The 15,220-nt window shown below is 32.6% G+C and overlaps 7 protein-coding genes and 2 long non-coding RNA genes across 13 annotated transcripts; 4 read left to right on the top strand and 5 right to left on the bottom strand.

Annotated features, from left to right (window-relative positions):
* Positions 1 to 49: 49 nt before the first annotated feature.
* On the top strand, positions 50 to 748 carry Cisd2 (CDGSH iron sulfur domain 2). Its single transcript, XM_027341316.2, has 3 exons — positions 50 to 168; positions 235 to 437; positions 496 to 748. Exons 1-3 carry the CDS (start codon positions 162 to 164, stop codon positions 577 to 579), a joined length of 294 nt encoding a protein of 97 aa, XP_027197117.1. The 5' UTR covers positions 50 to 161; the 3' UTR covers positions 580 to 748.
* On the bottom strand, positions 615 to 2,282 carry LOC113791506 (importin subunit alpha-3-like). The gene is given in 2 exon segments (XM_027341295.2): positions 615 to 1,145; positions 1,148 to 2,282. Coding segments are annotated over 2 exon segments (1,563 nt in total). The 3' UTR covers positions 615 to 717.
* On the bottom strand, positions 2,254 to 4,971 carry LOC113791502 (RUN and FYVE domain-containing protein 2). Its single transcript, XM_027341290.2, has 7 exons — positions 4,619 to 4,971; positions 4,393 to 4,554; positions 3,816 to 4,338; positions 3,324 to 3,761; positions 3,040 to 3,264; positions 2,854 to 2,980; positions 2,254 to 2,793 (listed from the first exon to the last, which is right to left on the bottom strand). Exons 1-7 carry the CDS (start codon positions 4,752 to 4,754, stop codon positions 2,653 to 2,655), a joined length of 1,752 nt encoding a protein of 583 aa, XP_027197091.1. The 5' UTR covers positions 4,755 to 4,971; the 3' UTR covers positions 2,254 to 2,652.
* Positions 4,972 to 5,185: 214 nt separating this feature from the next.
* LOC142645571 (uncharacterized) lies at positions 5,186 to 6,323 on the bottom strand. Of its 5 annotated transcripts, XR_012846679.1 has the most exons (5): positions 6,249 to 6,266; positions 6,051 to 6,148; positions 5,935 to 5,977; positions 5,457 to 5,879; positions 5,186 to 5,400 (listed from the first exon to the last, which is right to left on the bottom strand). It is a non-coding gene; the product is annotated as an uncharacterized LOC142645571 (long non-coding RNA). The 5 variants fall into 5 exon arrangements; XR_012846680.1 differs by having other exon boundaries at positions 5,935 to 5,990; positions 6,051 to 6,323; XR_012846682.1 differs by having other exon boundaries at positions 5,935 to 5,990; positions 6,055 to 6,323.
* Positions 6,324 to 6,649: 326 nt separating this feature from the next.
* On the bottom strand, positions 6,650 to 7,579 carry LOC113794657 (uncharacterized). Its single transcript, XM_027344783.2, has 4 exons — positions 7,366 to 7,579; positions 7,266 to 7,295; positions 6,869 to 7,204; positions 6,650 to 6,799 (listed from the first exon to the last, which is right to left on the bottom strand). Exons 1-4 carry the CDS (start codon positions 7,516 to 7,518, stop codon positions 6,692 to 6,694), a joined length of 627 nt encoding a protein of 208 aa, XP_027200584.1. The 5' UTR covers positions 7,519 to 7,579; the 3' UTR covers positions 6,650 to 6,691.
* Positions 7,580 to 7,711: 132 nt separating this feature from the next.
* LOC142645572 (uncharacterized) lies at positions 7,712 to 11,504 on the bottom strand. Its single transcript, XR_012846683.1, has 2 exons — positions 8,353 to 11,504; positions 7,712 to 8,271 (listed from the first exon to the last, which is right to left on the bottom strand). It is a non-coding gene; the product is annotated as an uncharacterized LOC142645572 (long non-coding RNA).
* Positions 8,662 to 11,752, top strand: LOC113794060 (uncharacterized). The gene is made up of 6 exons (XM_075822078.1): positions 8,662 to 8,974; positions 9,028 to 9,458; positions 9,513 to 9,742; positions 9,795 to 10,530; positions 10,586 to 10,767; positions 10,827 to 11,752. The coding sequence occupies exons 1-6, from the start codon at positions 8,739 to 8,741 to the stop codon at positions 11,649 to 11,651; spliced, it is 2,640 nt and encodes an 879-aa protein (XP_075678193.1). The 5' UTR covers positions 8,662 to 8,738; the 3' UTR covers positions 11,652 to 11,752.
* Positions 11,753 to 12,310: 558 nt separating this feature from the next.
* Positions 12,311 to 13,508, top strand: LOC113791521 (eukaryotic translation initiation factor 4E-like). Its single transcript, XM_027341311.2, has 5 exons — positions 12,311 to 12,472; positions 12,527 to 12,753; positions 12,820 to 12,991; positions 13,044 to 13,183; positions 13,242 to 13,508. The coding sequence occupies exons 1-5, from the start codon at positions 12,464 to 12,466 to the stop codon at positions 13,327 to 13,329; spliced, it is 636 nt and encodes a 211-aa protein (XP_027197112.1). The 5' UTR covers positions 12,311 to 12,463; the 3' UTR covers positions 13,330 to 13,508.
* Positions 13,509 to 13,666: 158 nt separating this feature from the next.
* On the top strand, positions 13,667 to 14,954 carry LOC113791515 (retinol dehydrogenase 12-like). The gene is made up of 2 exons (XM_027341303.2): positions 13,667 to 13,810; positions 13,881 to 14,954. The coding sequence occupies exon 2, from the start codon at positions 13,919 to 13,921 to the stop codon at positions 14,858 to 14,860; it is 942 nt and encodes a 313-aa protein (XP_027197104.1). The 5' UTR covers positions 13,667 to 13,810; positions 13,881 to 13,918; the 3' UTR covers positions 14,861 to 14,954.
* Positions 14,955 to 15,220: the final 266 nt, after the last annotated feature.

The following is a 15,220-nucleotide window of genomic DNA, read 5'->3' as shown; positions in this document are numbered from 1 at the left end:
AACATGCATTGACACATCAGCCTAATTTGATTGATGCTGCATTGAATCATCCAGTCGAAATAGCCATTAGATGCGCATCACAAAAAAAAACGTTTATTAAAACTTTCAGCTGTTTTTTTTGATCATTTGTTTCATCACTTTCAAAGCGCCAAAAACCTAAAATGATTTGTAGATATCCTTTTTTAATGAATGAAATTTTTTTATTAACCATTTTTTCACCATTTCGGCTTACAGGTTACGAAGTTTTACCTTGGTTAACAACAGCAATAGCTGTTTGCTATGGCATTTATTTAACATACAAAACCAGCTCCTGTTGTGATCGCAAAGATAAAGTCAATCGACAGATTGATCTGGACAACTCTAAAGTGGTTCATAGTTTCGATATCGAAGATCTAGACGAGAAAGCTGTTTTCTGTCGTTGCTGGAAATCGACAAAGGTATGAATAGGTATTTGAATATAAATGGCCTATCTCATTTGATTTTCAATGTTATCAGTTCCCGTATTGTGATGGTAGCCATAACAAACACAATGAATCGACTGGAGATAATGTGGGTCCTTTGATTATCCAAAAAAAATAAAACTTAAAAGTAAAGAGAGATTACTAAGAAAAAAATGATAACAAAAAAAGACTTTATTCAGCAAAAAAAAAAATTATGTCAATCAAGTAGATTATAAGTTAAAATGATTGTAAAAAAAAGATTCATTTGATTTGTAGATTAAAATTGAAACTGTTGTTGTTGATCAGGAGCATTTTCGTTGTTATTATTGTTGTTGAGTCTAAATTCTGTATTGTCAGCTTGTGGAACCAGTTCTGGTATATCCACGGCAGAACTATCGAAAAATTTATCCAAGATTTCGAACGCAAATTTGTAAATTTCATGATTTTCATGGTGTTGTAATGATTCGATTGTATCTAGACCGCCACATTTTTCAATTTCATCAGAAATCACATCTGCTTCTGATTCATAATGATTGAATATCTTGATAAGACCTTCGAGTAAGATCTGCAAAATCTGAGTATCTTTGACGGTTAGTAATTTACACATGGGCTCTATGACTCCGTGTTCAACTAGATATCTGACCTGTTCTTTCGTACCATTCATGGTCATATTGGAAATAGCCCAGGCTGCTTCCCGTTGTAGTTGAAACTGCCAACATCTAGGTTTTCGATTATGGTCGGTATTATGTTGTGATCAATCAATGTCTGAATTTGGTCAACACGGCCGGCGGTTATATTGGACAGAAACCATAGTGCCTCTTTTTTGATCTTCTCTTTTGGATGGTTCAACAATGGTGGCAAATAAGCGAGCACATTCGAATCGAGTACGAATTGTGTCTGATCGTCTGTACCGGTCACGATGTTACCAATAACACGCAATGCCGGTGTTTGTATCTTTAAATCTTCATGATGTAATAGTGGTATGATAAAGGAGACGAGGCCGGAATCGATAACCATTTGTATTTGTTCATTACCATGATCTGTTATGTAAGAAATGGCCCATACAACATCGATAAGGATAGATGTATCCTGTGAATGCTCTAAAAGGTTTTGCAATACAGGCAATATGGTCGCCAATACGGTAATCGCAAGTGGTGGATTCTTGTTACGACACATATTAATAATTACCCAAGACAGGTTACGTACAAAAGATGGAGAGGGGTAACGATGTAAGATCGTGATCAAAGGCTCGAGAACACCATTTTCGATGACAAAGTCACGAAGATCGGGTCCATCACCTATGATGTTGCCCAACGCCCAAAGCGATTGATCAGAAACATTCTCGTTGGGCGACAAGAGCAAATTTACTAACAACGGAACTGCTCCTTCATCAACAACTTTCCTTGTTTGAATCGAGGTCCCCGAGGCAATGTTGGTGAGCGCCCATGCCGCTTCAAACTGCAACGTTGGTAAATTACTGTATTTTAATGCATCGATCAAAGTTGGCAAAATTCCGGCTGCGATTATTTCGTCGATAGGTGGGTTTTTATCAGACGATAACAACATTCGAGCAGTTTTGATGGCCATCAGTTTTTTATCTGGATCCGGACTCATGGCTGCAATAACCAAAGAATTTAAGTCTTCAAGTGCCAATTTTGGTTCGATTACTCCATCAACATGACCACCATCTGGGCAATCGTTTGTGATGGTAATATTACGTTTTTTGAGCAATGCATCTTCGCGTTTGTTTTTCCGCAATTCAACCGTTGCTTCATTGCGACGACGACGTACATCATCGATATCACTACCTCGATTTTTATAACCTCTTGAATGTTGATCCATTTTTATTAGGAAAAAAAAGAATTTTCAAAAATTTTAACAAAACAAAGTATCAAGTCAAGACAAAGATAAAACCGTGAGAGAAAGAAATAGAATGTGGTCACATGTTGTCATTGTGCACACAAAAATTCCTTCGTTTCAACCAACATTGAAATTCAATAGATGTTTTGAGCTCAACATAACTCAAACAAGAGTGGCTCACTATATACACCCAATTAAGTCATTTGTCTTGCAAGGTGTTATGCGCACCATCTCTTGCGCGAATTCGAATTCAATCATTATCATTGGCATTAATGAATATCCCGCCCATTATTTTTCAATGATTGAAAACGACAAAGTTTTTGACATTAAAAATTCAACCATCAATAAAATGTCAATTAGACGTAGAAAATCGTTCCAATAGGAAGGCATGACAATGATCACAAACGCGTACAGGTTTCTTGCTCGATGGTAATGGCATTTCATTGTTCGAACAATTGTTGCAGAATATTTCGCCACAGCTACGACAATGATGCTATTTTTACATTAAAAATTAAAACATTGGCCCTCTTATTTGATAATGAAAAAAAACTACCTTTCGACGTGAAATGGTGAATTTTTGTTCACATTGTTTACAGAAATTGGCATCACTATCGCGGGCCCAAGCTGCTTCTTTAAGATGACCATTATATTCACGCAATGATTCAATTTCAAGTTTAGAGCTGTCGGATGTTGGAAGAAATAAATGATTTATTTAATGATAATGTAAACAAATACTAACTCTTGTAATTGTTTGCCAATCTCTTCCAATGCCAATTCATTTTCGTCAAATTTTTTCTTCAATAGATTGTACGCCTCTTTTATATGAACTTGTTCAGATTGTTTGACACGAACCGAATCCAATTCCAATTGCATACGAGTCATCTGTTCCTGTTGTTCGTCAATTATTCGTTGAAAATTTTCGGTCAATTCTTTTGCCCGTCTTTCTTCGTTTTGTTGATTTTGTCTGCAAGTGATTTTTAAACAATGGCAATCATAAAGAACATTTGGATTAGCAATACATACTTTCGCTGCACAATTAGCAATTCTTTGGTTAGATGATTGATCTTGGCCTCACATTCGACAAGTTGATCATTTTTTTCTTTAAGCTGACATTCTTTATCCTGCATTTTTTTGAATAACTGTATGTTGATTGTTTTTACATCTTCAAGTTGTGCACGTAATGTGATGATAGCATCTTGTTTCTCTTGAATATCTCTCTCTAACAGATTACGTGCCGTTTCAGCTTCTTGTCCTGATTTGATTGCATCTTCCAATGCAGTCTTTAATTTCTGTTTGTCTTGTAGTGATTCCATTAGTTCTTGTTCTTTTTGAGCTAATAAGGTACCAACTTGAAGCACGGATTTCGATTCATCCGCTGCTTCACATCGTTCCAGTTGATGATGATCATTTTGTTTTTGGGCTAAGGCTTCTATTTTGAGCTCCAACGATTTGATGGTCGATCTATAGAAAAAAAATGATGCAAATCAAATTCATTAGAAGTTATAAGGAATTTACCCAAGTCGTTGATTCATTTGTTCAAGATAGTTATTCTGATCAAGTAATTGCTGCAAATTTACAACAGTCTCCTCGTCGTTGAAACCATTGACATAATCCGGGTCTTGGCCCGAATCTCGACAGCTATTCATTGTTTGATCACGAAGATAAAGTCGTAGATCGATAACCGAATCATAGAAATCAAGAATTTCCTCTTTGATATAGACACTGTAGTCAAATGAATTGAGGCCGACGAGTAGACCACAAAGTACATTGCCATCATCGGACAACATTAAGGCATTAACGTCATAATATTCTTGAAGCAGTGAGTCACGATGATCAACCAATTGTTGAAATGATTGAGCTAATTGTTTTTTCATCAAAGTCAACCTGAACCAGGCTCGTGCCCGACCTATCGGAGTTCGAATCTTGGGTAAATGTCGAACACTTTCGATTACGTCTCGAGCCAAGTCATCGCCGAATTTACTGATCAATTCGATTACATTCCATATTTCCAATTTTGCACCAAACATTTGTTTTCGAGCTAGCATCATAGATTAATCATTTTAACACACAGAAAAATAGAAATATTGCTTACTTTTGAGACCATGTTGTAGGCAATTCTCAAGGCAGACAAACAGGTGGTCAAATAATATTTTACATTCGTTTGTCAACGTTACTTTGGAACGATGTTTGTAAAGCTCTTTCAATATCAATCGTAAAAGAAGCATAATGTTTGAACGTTTCACCTTCTGAATTTCTATAGTCCACGATTCATTTATCACTTATAAGGTTCAAAATTGACTTTACACAAACAAACAAACCTTGCAATATGATGGCCATATTATCCATTGATCCATGATCGTCATGGCTAATTGTCGATTGGTTTTCAATTTTATTGAAAAAATTTTCAATCACTAAATCCATTGATGAACTATTCAACGATGAACGACTACTCATATCCTCAAAAAGGTAAATTACCTCTCAATGATTAATGACTTAAAATCGTAAACAATCTAACAATGGTAAGGTTAATGACCACTAAGTTTTCATTTGTTTTTACCTAATTTAGATGTTCAAATTAAATAATAAATTTTCATTAGTATTAAAACACTATTAAACATTCGTCTAAAGATTGTCATTTAATAAAATTAATTTAAATCAATATGTTTGCACACAAAAAGTAGGCTCTTCAAAATTGGAGAATACCCTCCAAATCTGGGAGCAAGCAAAAAATTTCAATTTTGGAGAGCATTCTCCAAAATTGAAAACCAACAATCGCATGCAGCGAATAATCGAAAATACTATCGATAGTATCGCTCTCTCCGATTGTTGCAGGTTCTCCCCCCTTTTATTGCATTCGCCCCCATATTAATTTAATTACACATAAATTAAAATTTAATTATAATTTTATTGATAATTAAAAAATTTGAATCATAAAAATCATTAATATTTAACATCCCACGTTGATCCATTCTTGTCCAGTTCCAAATCGATCCAAAATTGAATATTCGATGTCCAGCAATCCGATTCATGTTTCAAAACTCAATGTCCATATTTGATCCATGAAATTGAATATTTGAATCCCATCATTCTCAGCGGTGATCTTGAATTTAAAAGAATATTAGTTGATAGTTTCGATCATTGGATTCAAAAACTTACCATCATTAACTGCAAGTATTTATTCCAGTTTGAAAATATTCGAATGATATCATAATTTTCGATCGTTTTTTGGTTCTAAAGTCTCATCAGGCATCGAATTCAATAGGAAATAGCTCAGACCATGTTTCCTAATTCTAATCTAACCTAGCCTATTGTTTAACATTGTCAAACTATTCTTGAATCAGATGCCGATGAACAATGGAATCGCCAAATCGATCGGGAACATGATAATCATTCGAATATTTTTTCGACATTCATTAGCAAAAACTTGAGGAACTAGAGTGTAAAAATTATGGATTAGAATGTAAAGATTAGTTACCTGGAAGTCCATATTCATCTAACGATTAACATCCATCGATCCAACCAGCAGTTTTATTTGGGACCATGTATTTTCCATAAACTTTTGCCATGTCGAATTGTATGCTAAAACGAAGAAACATTGTAATCATTTTCATGTTACGCAAAATGGTAATATTACCTTTATTAATTTACTGGAAATGTTAATTAGCGCCATAATGAAACTGAAAAAATAAACTTGATTAGGATTTTATTAAATGAAAGTTTATTTAAAATGAAATATCATTTGATAATTACAAACTTGAATAAATGACATCGAGAAAATGATCATTTTTTGTCAATTGCATCACAGCTCGTCCAAACAATTTTCATCAATTTCGTGGCCAATTTTCAATCTGAAACAAATAAAAGCATAAACAAAGATAATCTTTAATCAATAAAAGTGTTTGTTCCAAAAATGTGGACCAAAATCAATGATTAAAATGGAAAAATAACTTATAAAATCAACCAGAAAAAAACGTTCGAAAAAACAACCGTCACAAGAAAAGTTCGAAATAGAATGACGAGGACAAACGATTTCGACGACCGTTGAAACGATCGTTTAAAACTTGCATTCTGATTGGACGAAAGAAAAGTATAGAAAATAGTTACCACTAGCCACCACTATAGCCGCGAAAGAATTTGTACGCGCTAAAACGATTTGCACTATCGAAAGTGCAGGCAGTATTTGTATTAATACTTTTGAAAATTCAATTGAAAATAGTTTGCATTTGACTATGCGCAAATGATCATTTGTCGAACTTGAAAATATTCGAAAAAATATTTTTTAAAAAATTATTTTAACTTATTTTTTATTAAATTGATTATCAATCGATGATTGATAAATAGATGATGTATTAGATTATGATGGTATTAGAAGAGATTATATTCAAAAAGGCTTATTCATTCGTTTTGACTTCGATTGTAGTTGTTAATTTATCTCTTTTTCGTTTATTCATCTGGTTCAATTTTGATTTTCCGTTTCTAACCTTCTTCATCATGTAAGTCTATTGTTCAGAATAAATGGAAAGATTTTAATAATTGATTCAATTTTAAATTACAAAAAATTATCTTACTATCAATGGATCAGTTTTTGATCCTGATTCTGCATTAAATCGATTGAATCGGTTTCTGATGGATGGAAATTCATAGATTAATCTTGATATCAACTTTCTCCATTCTTGTTCAGGCAAATAATTTAAAAACAGTTTTTCATCACCAACTAGATCATCATTAATTTTGTCGATTATTTTAATAATATCTCCTTTTAATTGATCTTTACTATCCATATCGAATGGAATACGATTTAAATTTTCTAGCCAACTTATTGTTCGTGAATCGAATGATGGAAACTGATATAATTCATGCATAAAAATCTTTCGATCTTTATCATAATAATTAGAAACAAAATCCTAAAAAATCAAATATTTACAGTTTTACATTCTACTAGTAATTTCAGTTAATTCTACTTACTATGTTTAAATTATTATCCATTCGCATCTTCTAAACATTTTTTTCAAGAATACAAAAAATAAATTTTCATCATTAATAATTTTTAGTGTTTTATTCTTACCTTTCGAATTTTTTCTTCTTCTTTTCTCTTCTCTTTGGCTGTTTCATCCCCCGCGTCAACTATTTCATCCATAAAATCGTCATCTGAATCATTCACCGATTTATCAGCTAATTTATCCCCAGAATCGTTCTTAAAATCGTCCATTTTATCCATAATATTTCAATTTCGTAATTGACAATCAGTAAAGTAAATCAGATTGTCTCAGTCGAAAATAACAAGTGAATAAACCAATTTAGATTGTCCTCTTATTTATATCATCATAGGATTTGATAAAGCATTTAGAATTTTCGAATTTTGAATCGAATTTTTGGATATGAATCAAATCAAAGAAAATACACAAAATAAATGAAAAGACAAAAATATTTATTATTTTACATTTTTTTAATTGTACAATTTTAAAAAATATGATCATTAGGCTTTGTTTAGCATCATCCGTGTTTTGCTTTCACTATCTACCAAGATCTTAGAAATAGAATTCAACATCCATCGAAATATTTCTGTCATTGTAATAAATTTTAAAAACAAAAACAAAATAAAAAAAACAAGGTACAGGTCCATAGTATATTTAATAAATCTATTGGAAAGAAAAGGACAAAGAAAATTCTTGCTTCTAATTTAATTCTCATCAAAATCAAATTCTGTCTCAATACAAATTGATTCGTCATGATTCATATCGCAGTATATGCAATTTTTTTTCGCACATTCTTGGCTCAAGTGTTCATTGCTGAAACACTTGTAGCATCGACGTTGTTCGGACAATATGAATATTTTGTCCAAAACCGGTAATTCGCATTCGGTATCAGAATGATTTCCGTTGCAAAACATGCATTTCAAATCCGATTCGTGTTTTTCCATGATAACTAGATGAAAAAAATTGTTGATTTTCGAATATGACCAAAGCTGATACTGTAAAGAAAATAAATAATAGTAAAAAAATTTAAATTTGACTTTAAAAAAATGTCATGTTCTTGTCTAAAATAATCTTACTAGCTGCGTTTTAAATGAATAAAGAATATGCCTGTTGTTATTTTCATAAAAATAATCAAATCAATAAAGTTAAAGTTGTCTAAATGATCATTTCTTTCTCATTGTCCATTATTGTCACCAGTATGATTGAATAGATGTAAAGATGCGAAAATTATGGAAGAGTAAATTAGATGTTTTGAACTTAGCTTGTTGTTCGATTAGAAATTTTGTTCTATTTTTTGTTCTAAATAATTTTTGATAATAATGATTTCAAACGAATTCGAATCGTCTTACGTTATCATCGTGTTTTTTACACAAATTTAATTTTGTCTTTCCACCAATATTTACAATTTCCAATCTATCGTAATTTTTTTCAAATCGAGAATTCGGCCAAGATTTCACTGAAAATGCCTAAATATACTTACGATAAGTTTATTGGTACCGAATTTGAAGTGATTTTAGATTATTTGAGGAAAAGAAGACGAATGAGGAGTTCAAACACAAATATGACTCCTGAAGAATTCGAACAGAAATATCCGAAGAAAAAGTGCTCGTTTAGAGGATGCGAATCAACGTTTTCTTATGCACATAATTTAATTATTCATTTGAATACTCATCATCCGGATTATTATAAACGAATAACGTGAGTACCAAATATTTTTCAAAGGATCTTCAAATTAAATTGATTAAATTAAGGAATGCACCTGCTTCACACCAACCGATTGCCGGTCCTTCTCATCAAGATATAATAAGAAGAACAGATCAAGAACCTGTGGAAACAACCGATCAGAAGTCAATAGAAGCAACCGATCAAGAACCTATGGAAACAACCGATCTGGATCCTATGGAAACATCTGGTATAGGGATTGCCGAAACTATCTTTCCATTTCAACAACATTATTCACAAACTTTAACATATAAAAGTGATAATTCGATGATTCCGGAACCACTAGATTTTGAAAAAAGTGAATCCGATGTGGACGATGATGAATCCGATGAGGACAATGATGAATCCGATGAGTACAATGTTGAATTAGGTGAAATTAATGAATTTTACGAAAGTTGTTTGAAACCGGACCCAAAACACAATTCTTATTTGGTTTCAACAATGAAGTTATTGGAAAAAGGTATTAATTGAAGAATAATTGTATTTATTCAACCAATTTTTGTAATTTATTAAGATGAACGAGATTTTTTGAAACAATACATTGCTGAATTAATGGAATTTAGACTGAAAAAATCAATTCCAAACGCTCATGCAGAAGGATTCGGCAAAATAATCTCAAGAAAATTCATAGAAGCTGAACGTTATCCGGAATATGTCAGGGAACATATGGCAAAATATTCTTCGAGTTGTTATTTGCAGAATAAATTCCTCGAAATACAAAATAACTATCTTAAACCAACACAGGTATTAAGTTCCATTCGATTCTTTGTTTCGGCTCTTATCATAATATTTTTAGATTTCTCACCCAAGTGGAATCGATATTCAATATTTTTCGGTTGAAGGTATTTTGAGGTCAATCATCAATCAACATCCATCATTGATTGATTCAATCGCTAGAGAAAAATCACTTGATTTTCAGCCTGAATCTCAACGAACAAACATGCTGATTAAATCCGACATGGACACAACGGACGAAAGAATTTTTCGAAGACTGCAAGGAAAGCTTCGAGTAGAAATTTCGTTGGATGATTTCTCGTTTGTCGGGAAAAAAGGAAGAAAATTCGTAGCTGGTTACATGTCGTGCACGAATTTACCATTAAAAGAACGAACAAAACGAGATAATATATACTTGTTTTTAATGGCAAGAAGACCGTTTATTCGAATAGAAGAAGAGATGAACATTATGTTGACGCCATTCGTGAATGAAATGAAGCAATTGGAAAAAACTGGTATACAATTTCGAAGATCAATTAATATCGAGGTAACAATTGGGAAAGTGGTCTGCGACAATCTTTCGCATAATGAAATTTTGGGCTTTTCAATGTCATTCGGTCGAAGCAGTAATTGTCGGGAGTGTTTGATAAAACGTGAACGATATACTGAGGATAGATGCCATTCTATTTTGGAATCTGATGGAATCAATCTTGAAAACTCAGTCAAAAACATCGTCTTTCGAGATTGCATTTTAACACAATTAAAAGGTGTCACAATCGCCAATATTGCGCCGCCCGACATATTTCATGACTTATTCGGTATGTTGAAAATTTCATTTGAATTGGTTGAATAATTTATTATTACAAATTATAGAGGGTTGTCTAAAACCGATCACGTATCTTTTTTTAAAAGAAATGATATCATGCAAAAATAAGGGCTTAGATTTAACGTCATCAATTGTCATAAAACGATTACAAAATTTCAAGTTTTATAACGGAGATATTCTAGTCGTTTATGAAAAAAACAAATTCAAAATATATGCGACCGGTGTGCAAGTGAGTAATACTATATCATCGTTCATATTCATTCAAATTATTTTAATTCTTTTCAATAGCATTTCGAATGTTTTATGCGCCTACCCGAAATCTTTTTCAACGAATCTGATTTATTTTGCCAAAATGAAACATCTATCTTGACGTTGTATGAATCGGCTAAATCGTTTTGCCAAACGGTTTTAAGAACCGAATTAACCACATCGGATCTAGAAGATTTAGAAAAATTAAGTAAATCTATACTTGACAGATTTGTTGAAATGAGTCAAAAGTACCCTTCAATGAAATATGAAGTAACTTTTAAACTTCATAAGCTACTACATTATGGACAAAATGCTAGGAGATTCGGTCCGCTCTACCTTGGATCGACGTTAAGGTATGAGCGATGCCATCAATCGTCCAAAAAATATGGGCGATTGATGGGTAACTGGAAAGCGCCCACAATTACATTGAGTGAGCGAATGGCCTTAAGGCAAACATTGGAGTCGTTAAAGCACGAAGTTTCACCAAATTTATTGATCAAAGAAACATCAATATCGGAATATGATGCCAAGTCTGTTTACAAATTAGTGCAAGTAAAAAATTGCCAGGGAGATTTCAAAATTGGCAAAAATATACTGAGAAGATTGAGAATTCGCGGATACAATACGAAAATTTGGATAGAAGCATCCAAATTTCTTACCAATGTAGAAACCGGCCAGATGTTCGTCAACGGGTTTATCTGGACAGAAAGTCGGGATGAAGATGGTGATATTATCAAAAAACTCAATTTGGTTTTGATTAAGAAAAGCAAACAATGCAGAATAATAAATTGTGATCATTTATCTCACGTAAATGATTATCTTTTTCAATCGAATGGTCGATTTTATGTAAATCGATTTATTTGATTTATTTTCATTAGTTTTTTTTCCATACACTGAATAATTGTCACTTGCAATTGAAAACTTGTTTTTTTATTTCGATACATCTTGATATTACATTTTAATCTATCATTATCATAATCATCATAGTAATATCAATAAATGTCCCTTTTTATTTTTATTCAATCAAAATTACATTATCATAATTAAATAAAAATGCAATAAAGCGATCGATTTTTATTAAATAACAATTTTCCATTCGAATTTTGAACTTTAAATTAGATCATTCACATTCGATTGTTTTCACTTTTCAATTTTGAATAGTGTTAACCAACGTTGAAGAATGTTATTCAAAATTGGAGAGTATTGTGTTGAAGAGCACTCTCCAATTTTGAACAGTGTTAACCAACGTTGAAGAACGCTATTCCAAATTGGAGAGTATTGATTGGAGAGTACTCTCCAATTTTGAGCAATGCTTACCAATGTTGAACAGTGCTCTCCACAATGCTCTCCAAATTTGGCTAACACTCTTCAAAGTTGGTAAACACTGCGCAAAATTGAAGGAAAAAACCTTCAATTTTGGAGAGTATTCTCCTTACTTTTTTGTGTGTGTTGTATGTGTGTGTAATATATTTGATTAGGCCATTTAAGCAATATTTTAAATCGTCATTTATGAATGAATTAAGGTAGCGTCAGCTAATTTCAGTGTTCAGCCACACTGCTATCGACGTTGCGCGTGGATCTGGATAATATTATTTCATCTTGATTCGGCATTTTTTTTCTTTTCGATTTAGCATTTCGTAATTTTTTTTCTTAAATTCAATCAAACAAATATATAAATGTCCGAGGTAAGCAGTGATGAATAAAGAATTTCTTATTTTTTAACTAAAATTTTTTTGCAGAAACCGGTTGAAAGTATAAAACAGGGAAGCGGTGACAATGAACCAGAAGTAGTTTCGACTGGAACAGCACCGGTACAACCGACTGTATCTCGAATACTACCTGAACTTCAAACAAAGCATCCATTACAGAATACATGGGACCTATGGTACTATAAAAACGTATCGAGTGTGTTCGAAGAAAATCTATTCAATATCACTTCGGTTGATACCGTGGAAGATTTCTGGGGGTTTGTTGTTCGATTCTATAAAATACATTGTCCATTCTAATCGTTTTTTCTATTTCAATCGTGTAGCCTGTTCAATCACATTGAATATGCAAGCAAATTGAATTTGAATTGTGCTTATTATTTTTTTAAAAAAGGTATTCGTCCAATGTGGGAAGATCCGATCAATAAAAGTGGTGGACGTTGGTTGATCAATGTGAAAAAAGTCTACAACAATACTGATGAATTTTGGCTTGAATTGGTAAGTTGTAAACAAAAATAAATTGTCCATCTGCTCACCAATTTTATTGCAGCTTTTATGTCTTATTGGCGAAGGATTTGACGAATATAATGATTATGTTTGCGGAGCTTTTGTAGTTATAAAACGATCACAGGATCGTATTGGTATCTGGACCAAAGAGGCCAGCAATCGTGATGCTAACTTACACATTGGGTATGTTTTTCCATGCTTTTAAGATTTGAATCTATTGCTAACTTATCTTATTCCGTAGAAATGTAATCAAGAAACGTACCAAATGCAATGGGCTGATTAGTTTTGAACCACACGATTCATCAAAGACTAACTCCTATCAACTTTGAATTTTTTTTCTCTCTATTGTATCATTTTTATTTTCTTTCTTTCGATGATTGTTGTGTCATATGATATAAATCCGGCTTATTCATCAAATCATCTCATATTAATCCTAGAAACATCCGTTTTCTTAAAATTGAAAATAAATAAATAAATAAATTTAAACAAATAAAAAACACTTCAACTTGGATTGTAGTTATTAATTAAAGTTTTCTTTGTGCATGATTTAAAGCTTGTGCTTGAATCGAGAGAGGCAAAGCAAGATTGCACATCCTAATTGTGTTTTCTCTTTCTTTAGTTTTAGTTGACCAATTGATTTGAATGCATTGTTTTTTGCCTGACCTGAATAATGATCACTTTTTTTTGTAGTTATTCGCTTCCCTTATCATAATATACTAAGATTATGTTCATATTAATTTAAATAGCTGTCTTATGAAACCTGGAAGTCATTCACGCTCATCATTTGGATGTGATCGTTTCATTTGAATTGTGAATAATACTCATATCTTCCAAAAGAAAATACTCATCATGTTTTTATTTATTACCATTATTATTTTAGCTATTGCGGTTTGTGTGGCTATCAAATTGTATTTCCGTATGACTAATGGAATTTGCTTGGATGATACCAAACTGGATGGAAAAGTGATTGTTATAACCGGTGGTAATACGGGTATAGGAAGTGAGTATGTACTCGATATGACTCGACGTAATTGTAAGCATATCATAATGGCTTGCCGCAGTGTTGACAAAGGCAAGCAATGCGCCAAATGGGTTTTTGACAAAATTCGAGCTGAAGGTATGGTTCCAACAACAGTAATAACAGTCGAACAATGTGATCTAAGTTCATTGAATTCAGTGGTCCAATTCTGTGACCGCTTAAAGCGATCATCAATCATAAAACGTATTGATTACTTGATCTGTTTTGCTGCAGCCACTGGTATTCCTATTGAACAAAAATTCACGTCCGATGGCATGGAAATGCATTTCCAGTGCAATTATCTTAGCCATTTTCTTTTGATACACCTGCTTTTCTCCCTACTTAACAATGGTGCTCGTATTATTTTGACATCATCACAAGCTCATTTATTTGGCAAAATTGATCTTAACAACATTAGCCGATTAGAACGATATGACCGTCATCCATTCGGAACATATGGTGATTCCAAATTAGCTTTGGTCATACTGGCCAGAGAATTATCCAAACGATTGGAGGCAAACAATATCGTAGCTTATTCATTTCATCCTGGTACCGTACTTACCAATGGAATAAAACATAATCGGATATGGTATCTTCGAATTTTTTTGACAATTGTGGCATATTTCTATGGTAAATCACATCGAGACGGTGCCCAAACAATGATCTATTTAACAGTGACCGAACAGTGCTGGCTATCGAATGGTCGATATTATGCTGATTGTGCTCTCGCTCCTTATAACCAAGTGGTTGACGATGATAAACTTGCTGATCAACTATGGTCGCATAGCTATGATTTAATCGAAAAATATGTTGATGGAATCAACATAAACAAATCAGTATGAAAGATTATGGAAATTCAGAAACTTTTATTATTTATGACGATAGGCCTTAATCGATATAATGAACGAATAATAAATTGGTAAAAACTTTGAACAAGCTTGCTTTTTTTTTGATGTGCACGTATTTGCATCAACACAAACTTATGCATTAAATAGTCAAGATCAATCACTAATTAATTAATGTAGGCAAAACTTTTTTTCGATCAACAAAATGGATGTCAACGTGTTCACTTAGTGAATGCGTTCACAAAGATGAAATCCATCGTAATTATCACAAAAAAATAGAATTAATTCAAATTCTGTTCATGTATTCTGATTTTGTATGCATGACGATGAAATTGACACACCAAGTGTAATGCGCTT

This window comes from Dermatophagoides pteronyssinus, unplaced genomic scaffold (assembly GCF_027571235.1).
Source record: "Dermatophagoides pteronyssinus isolate colony J.1.1.1.1 unplaced genomic scaffold, Derpt_VIB-CSIC_2022.12 sq0015, whole genome shotgun sequence".
NCBI classification, from domain to species: Eukaryota; Metazoa; Arthropoda; class Arachnida; order Sarcoptiformes; family Pyroglyphidae; genus Dermatophagoides; species Dermatophagoides pteronyssinus.
The sequence above is the reverse complement of the archived record's forward strand: the minus strand, read 5'-3'. Positions and strand labels throughout refer to the sequence as shown.

Coding starts and splice junctions, on each gene's coding strand:
- LOC113791521 (XM_027341311.2), top strand. Junction 12,754..12,819: donor ACCGTGGAAGATTTCTGGGG/GTTTGTTGTTCG, acceptor TCAATCGTGTAG/CCTGTTCAATCACATTGAAT. Junction 13,184..13,241: donor GATGCTAACTTACACATTGG/GTATGTTTTTCC, acceptor CTTATTCCGTAG/AAATGTAATCAAGAAACGTA.
- LOC113791502 (XM_027341290.2), bottom strand. CDS start 4,754: ATGAGTAGTCGTTCATCGTTGAATAGTTCATCAATGGATTTAGTGATT. Junction 3,762..3,815: donor CAAATGAATCAACGACTTGG/GTAAATTCCTTA, acceptor TTTTTTCTATAG/ATCGACCATCAAATCGTTGG. Junction 3,265..3,323: donor TTGCTAATTGTGCAGCGAAA/GTATGTATTGCT, acceptor AATCACTTGCAG/ACAAAATCAACAAAACGAAG.
- Cisd2 (XM_027341316.2), top strand. Junction 438..495: donor GTTGCTGGAAATCGACAAAG/GTATGAATAGGT, acceptor CAATGTTATCAG/TTCCCGTATTGTGATGGTAG.
- LOC113794657 (XM_027344783.2), bottom strand. CDS start 7,518: ATGGATAAAATGGACGATTTTAAGAACGATTCTGGGGATAAATTAGCT. Junction 7,205..7,265: donor TGGATAATAATTTAAACATA/GTAAGTAGAATT, acceptor TTGATTTTTTAG/GATTTTGTTTCTAATTATTA. Junction 6,800..6,868: donor CAAAAACTGATCCATTGATA/GTAAGATAATTT, acceptor TCTGAACAATAG/ACTTACATGATGAAGAAGGT.
- LOC113794060 (XM_075822078.1), top strand. CDS start 8,739: ATGCCTAAATATACTTACGATAAGTTTATTGGTACCGAATTTGAAGTG. Junction 9,459..9,512: donor AATGAAGTTATTGGAAAAAG/GTATTAATTGAA, acceptor TAATTTATTAAG/ATGAACGAGATTTTTTGAAA. Junction 10,768..10,826: donor TATATGCGACCGGTGTGCAA/GTGAGTAATACT, acceptor TCTTTTCAATAG/CATTTCGAATGTTTTATGCG.
- LOC113791515 (XM_027341303.2), top strand. CDS start 13,919: ATGACTAATGGAATTTGCTTGGATGATACCAAACTGGATGGAAAAGTG.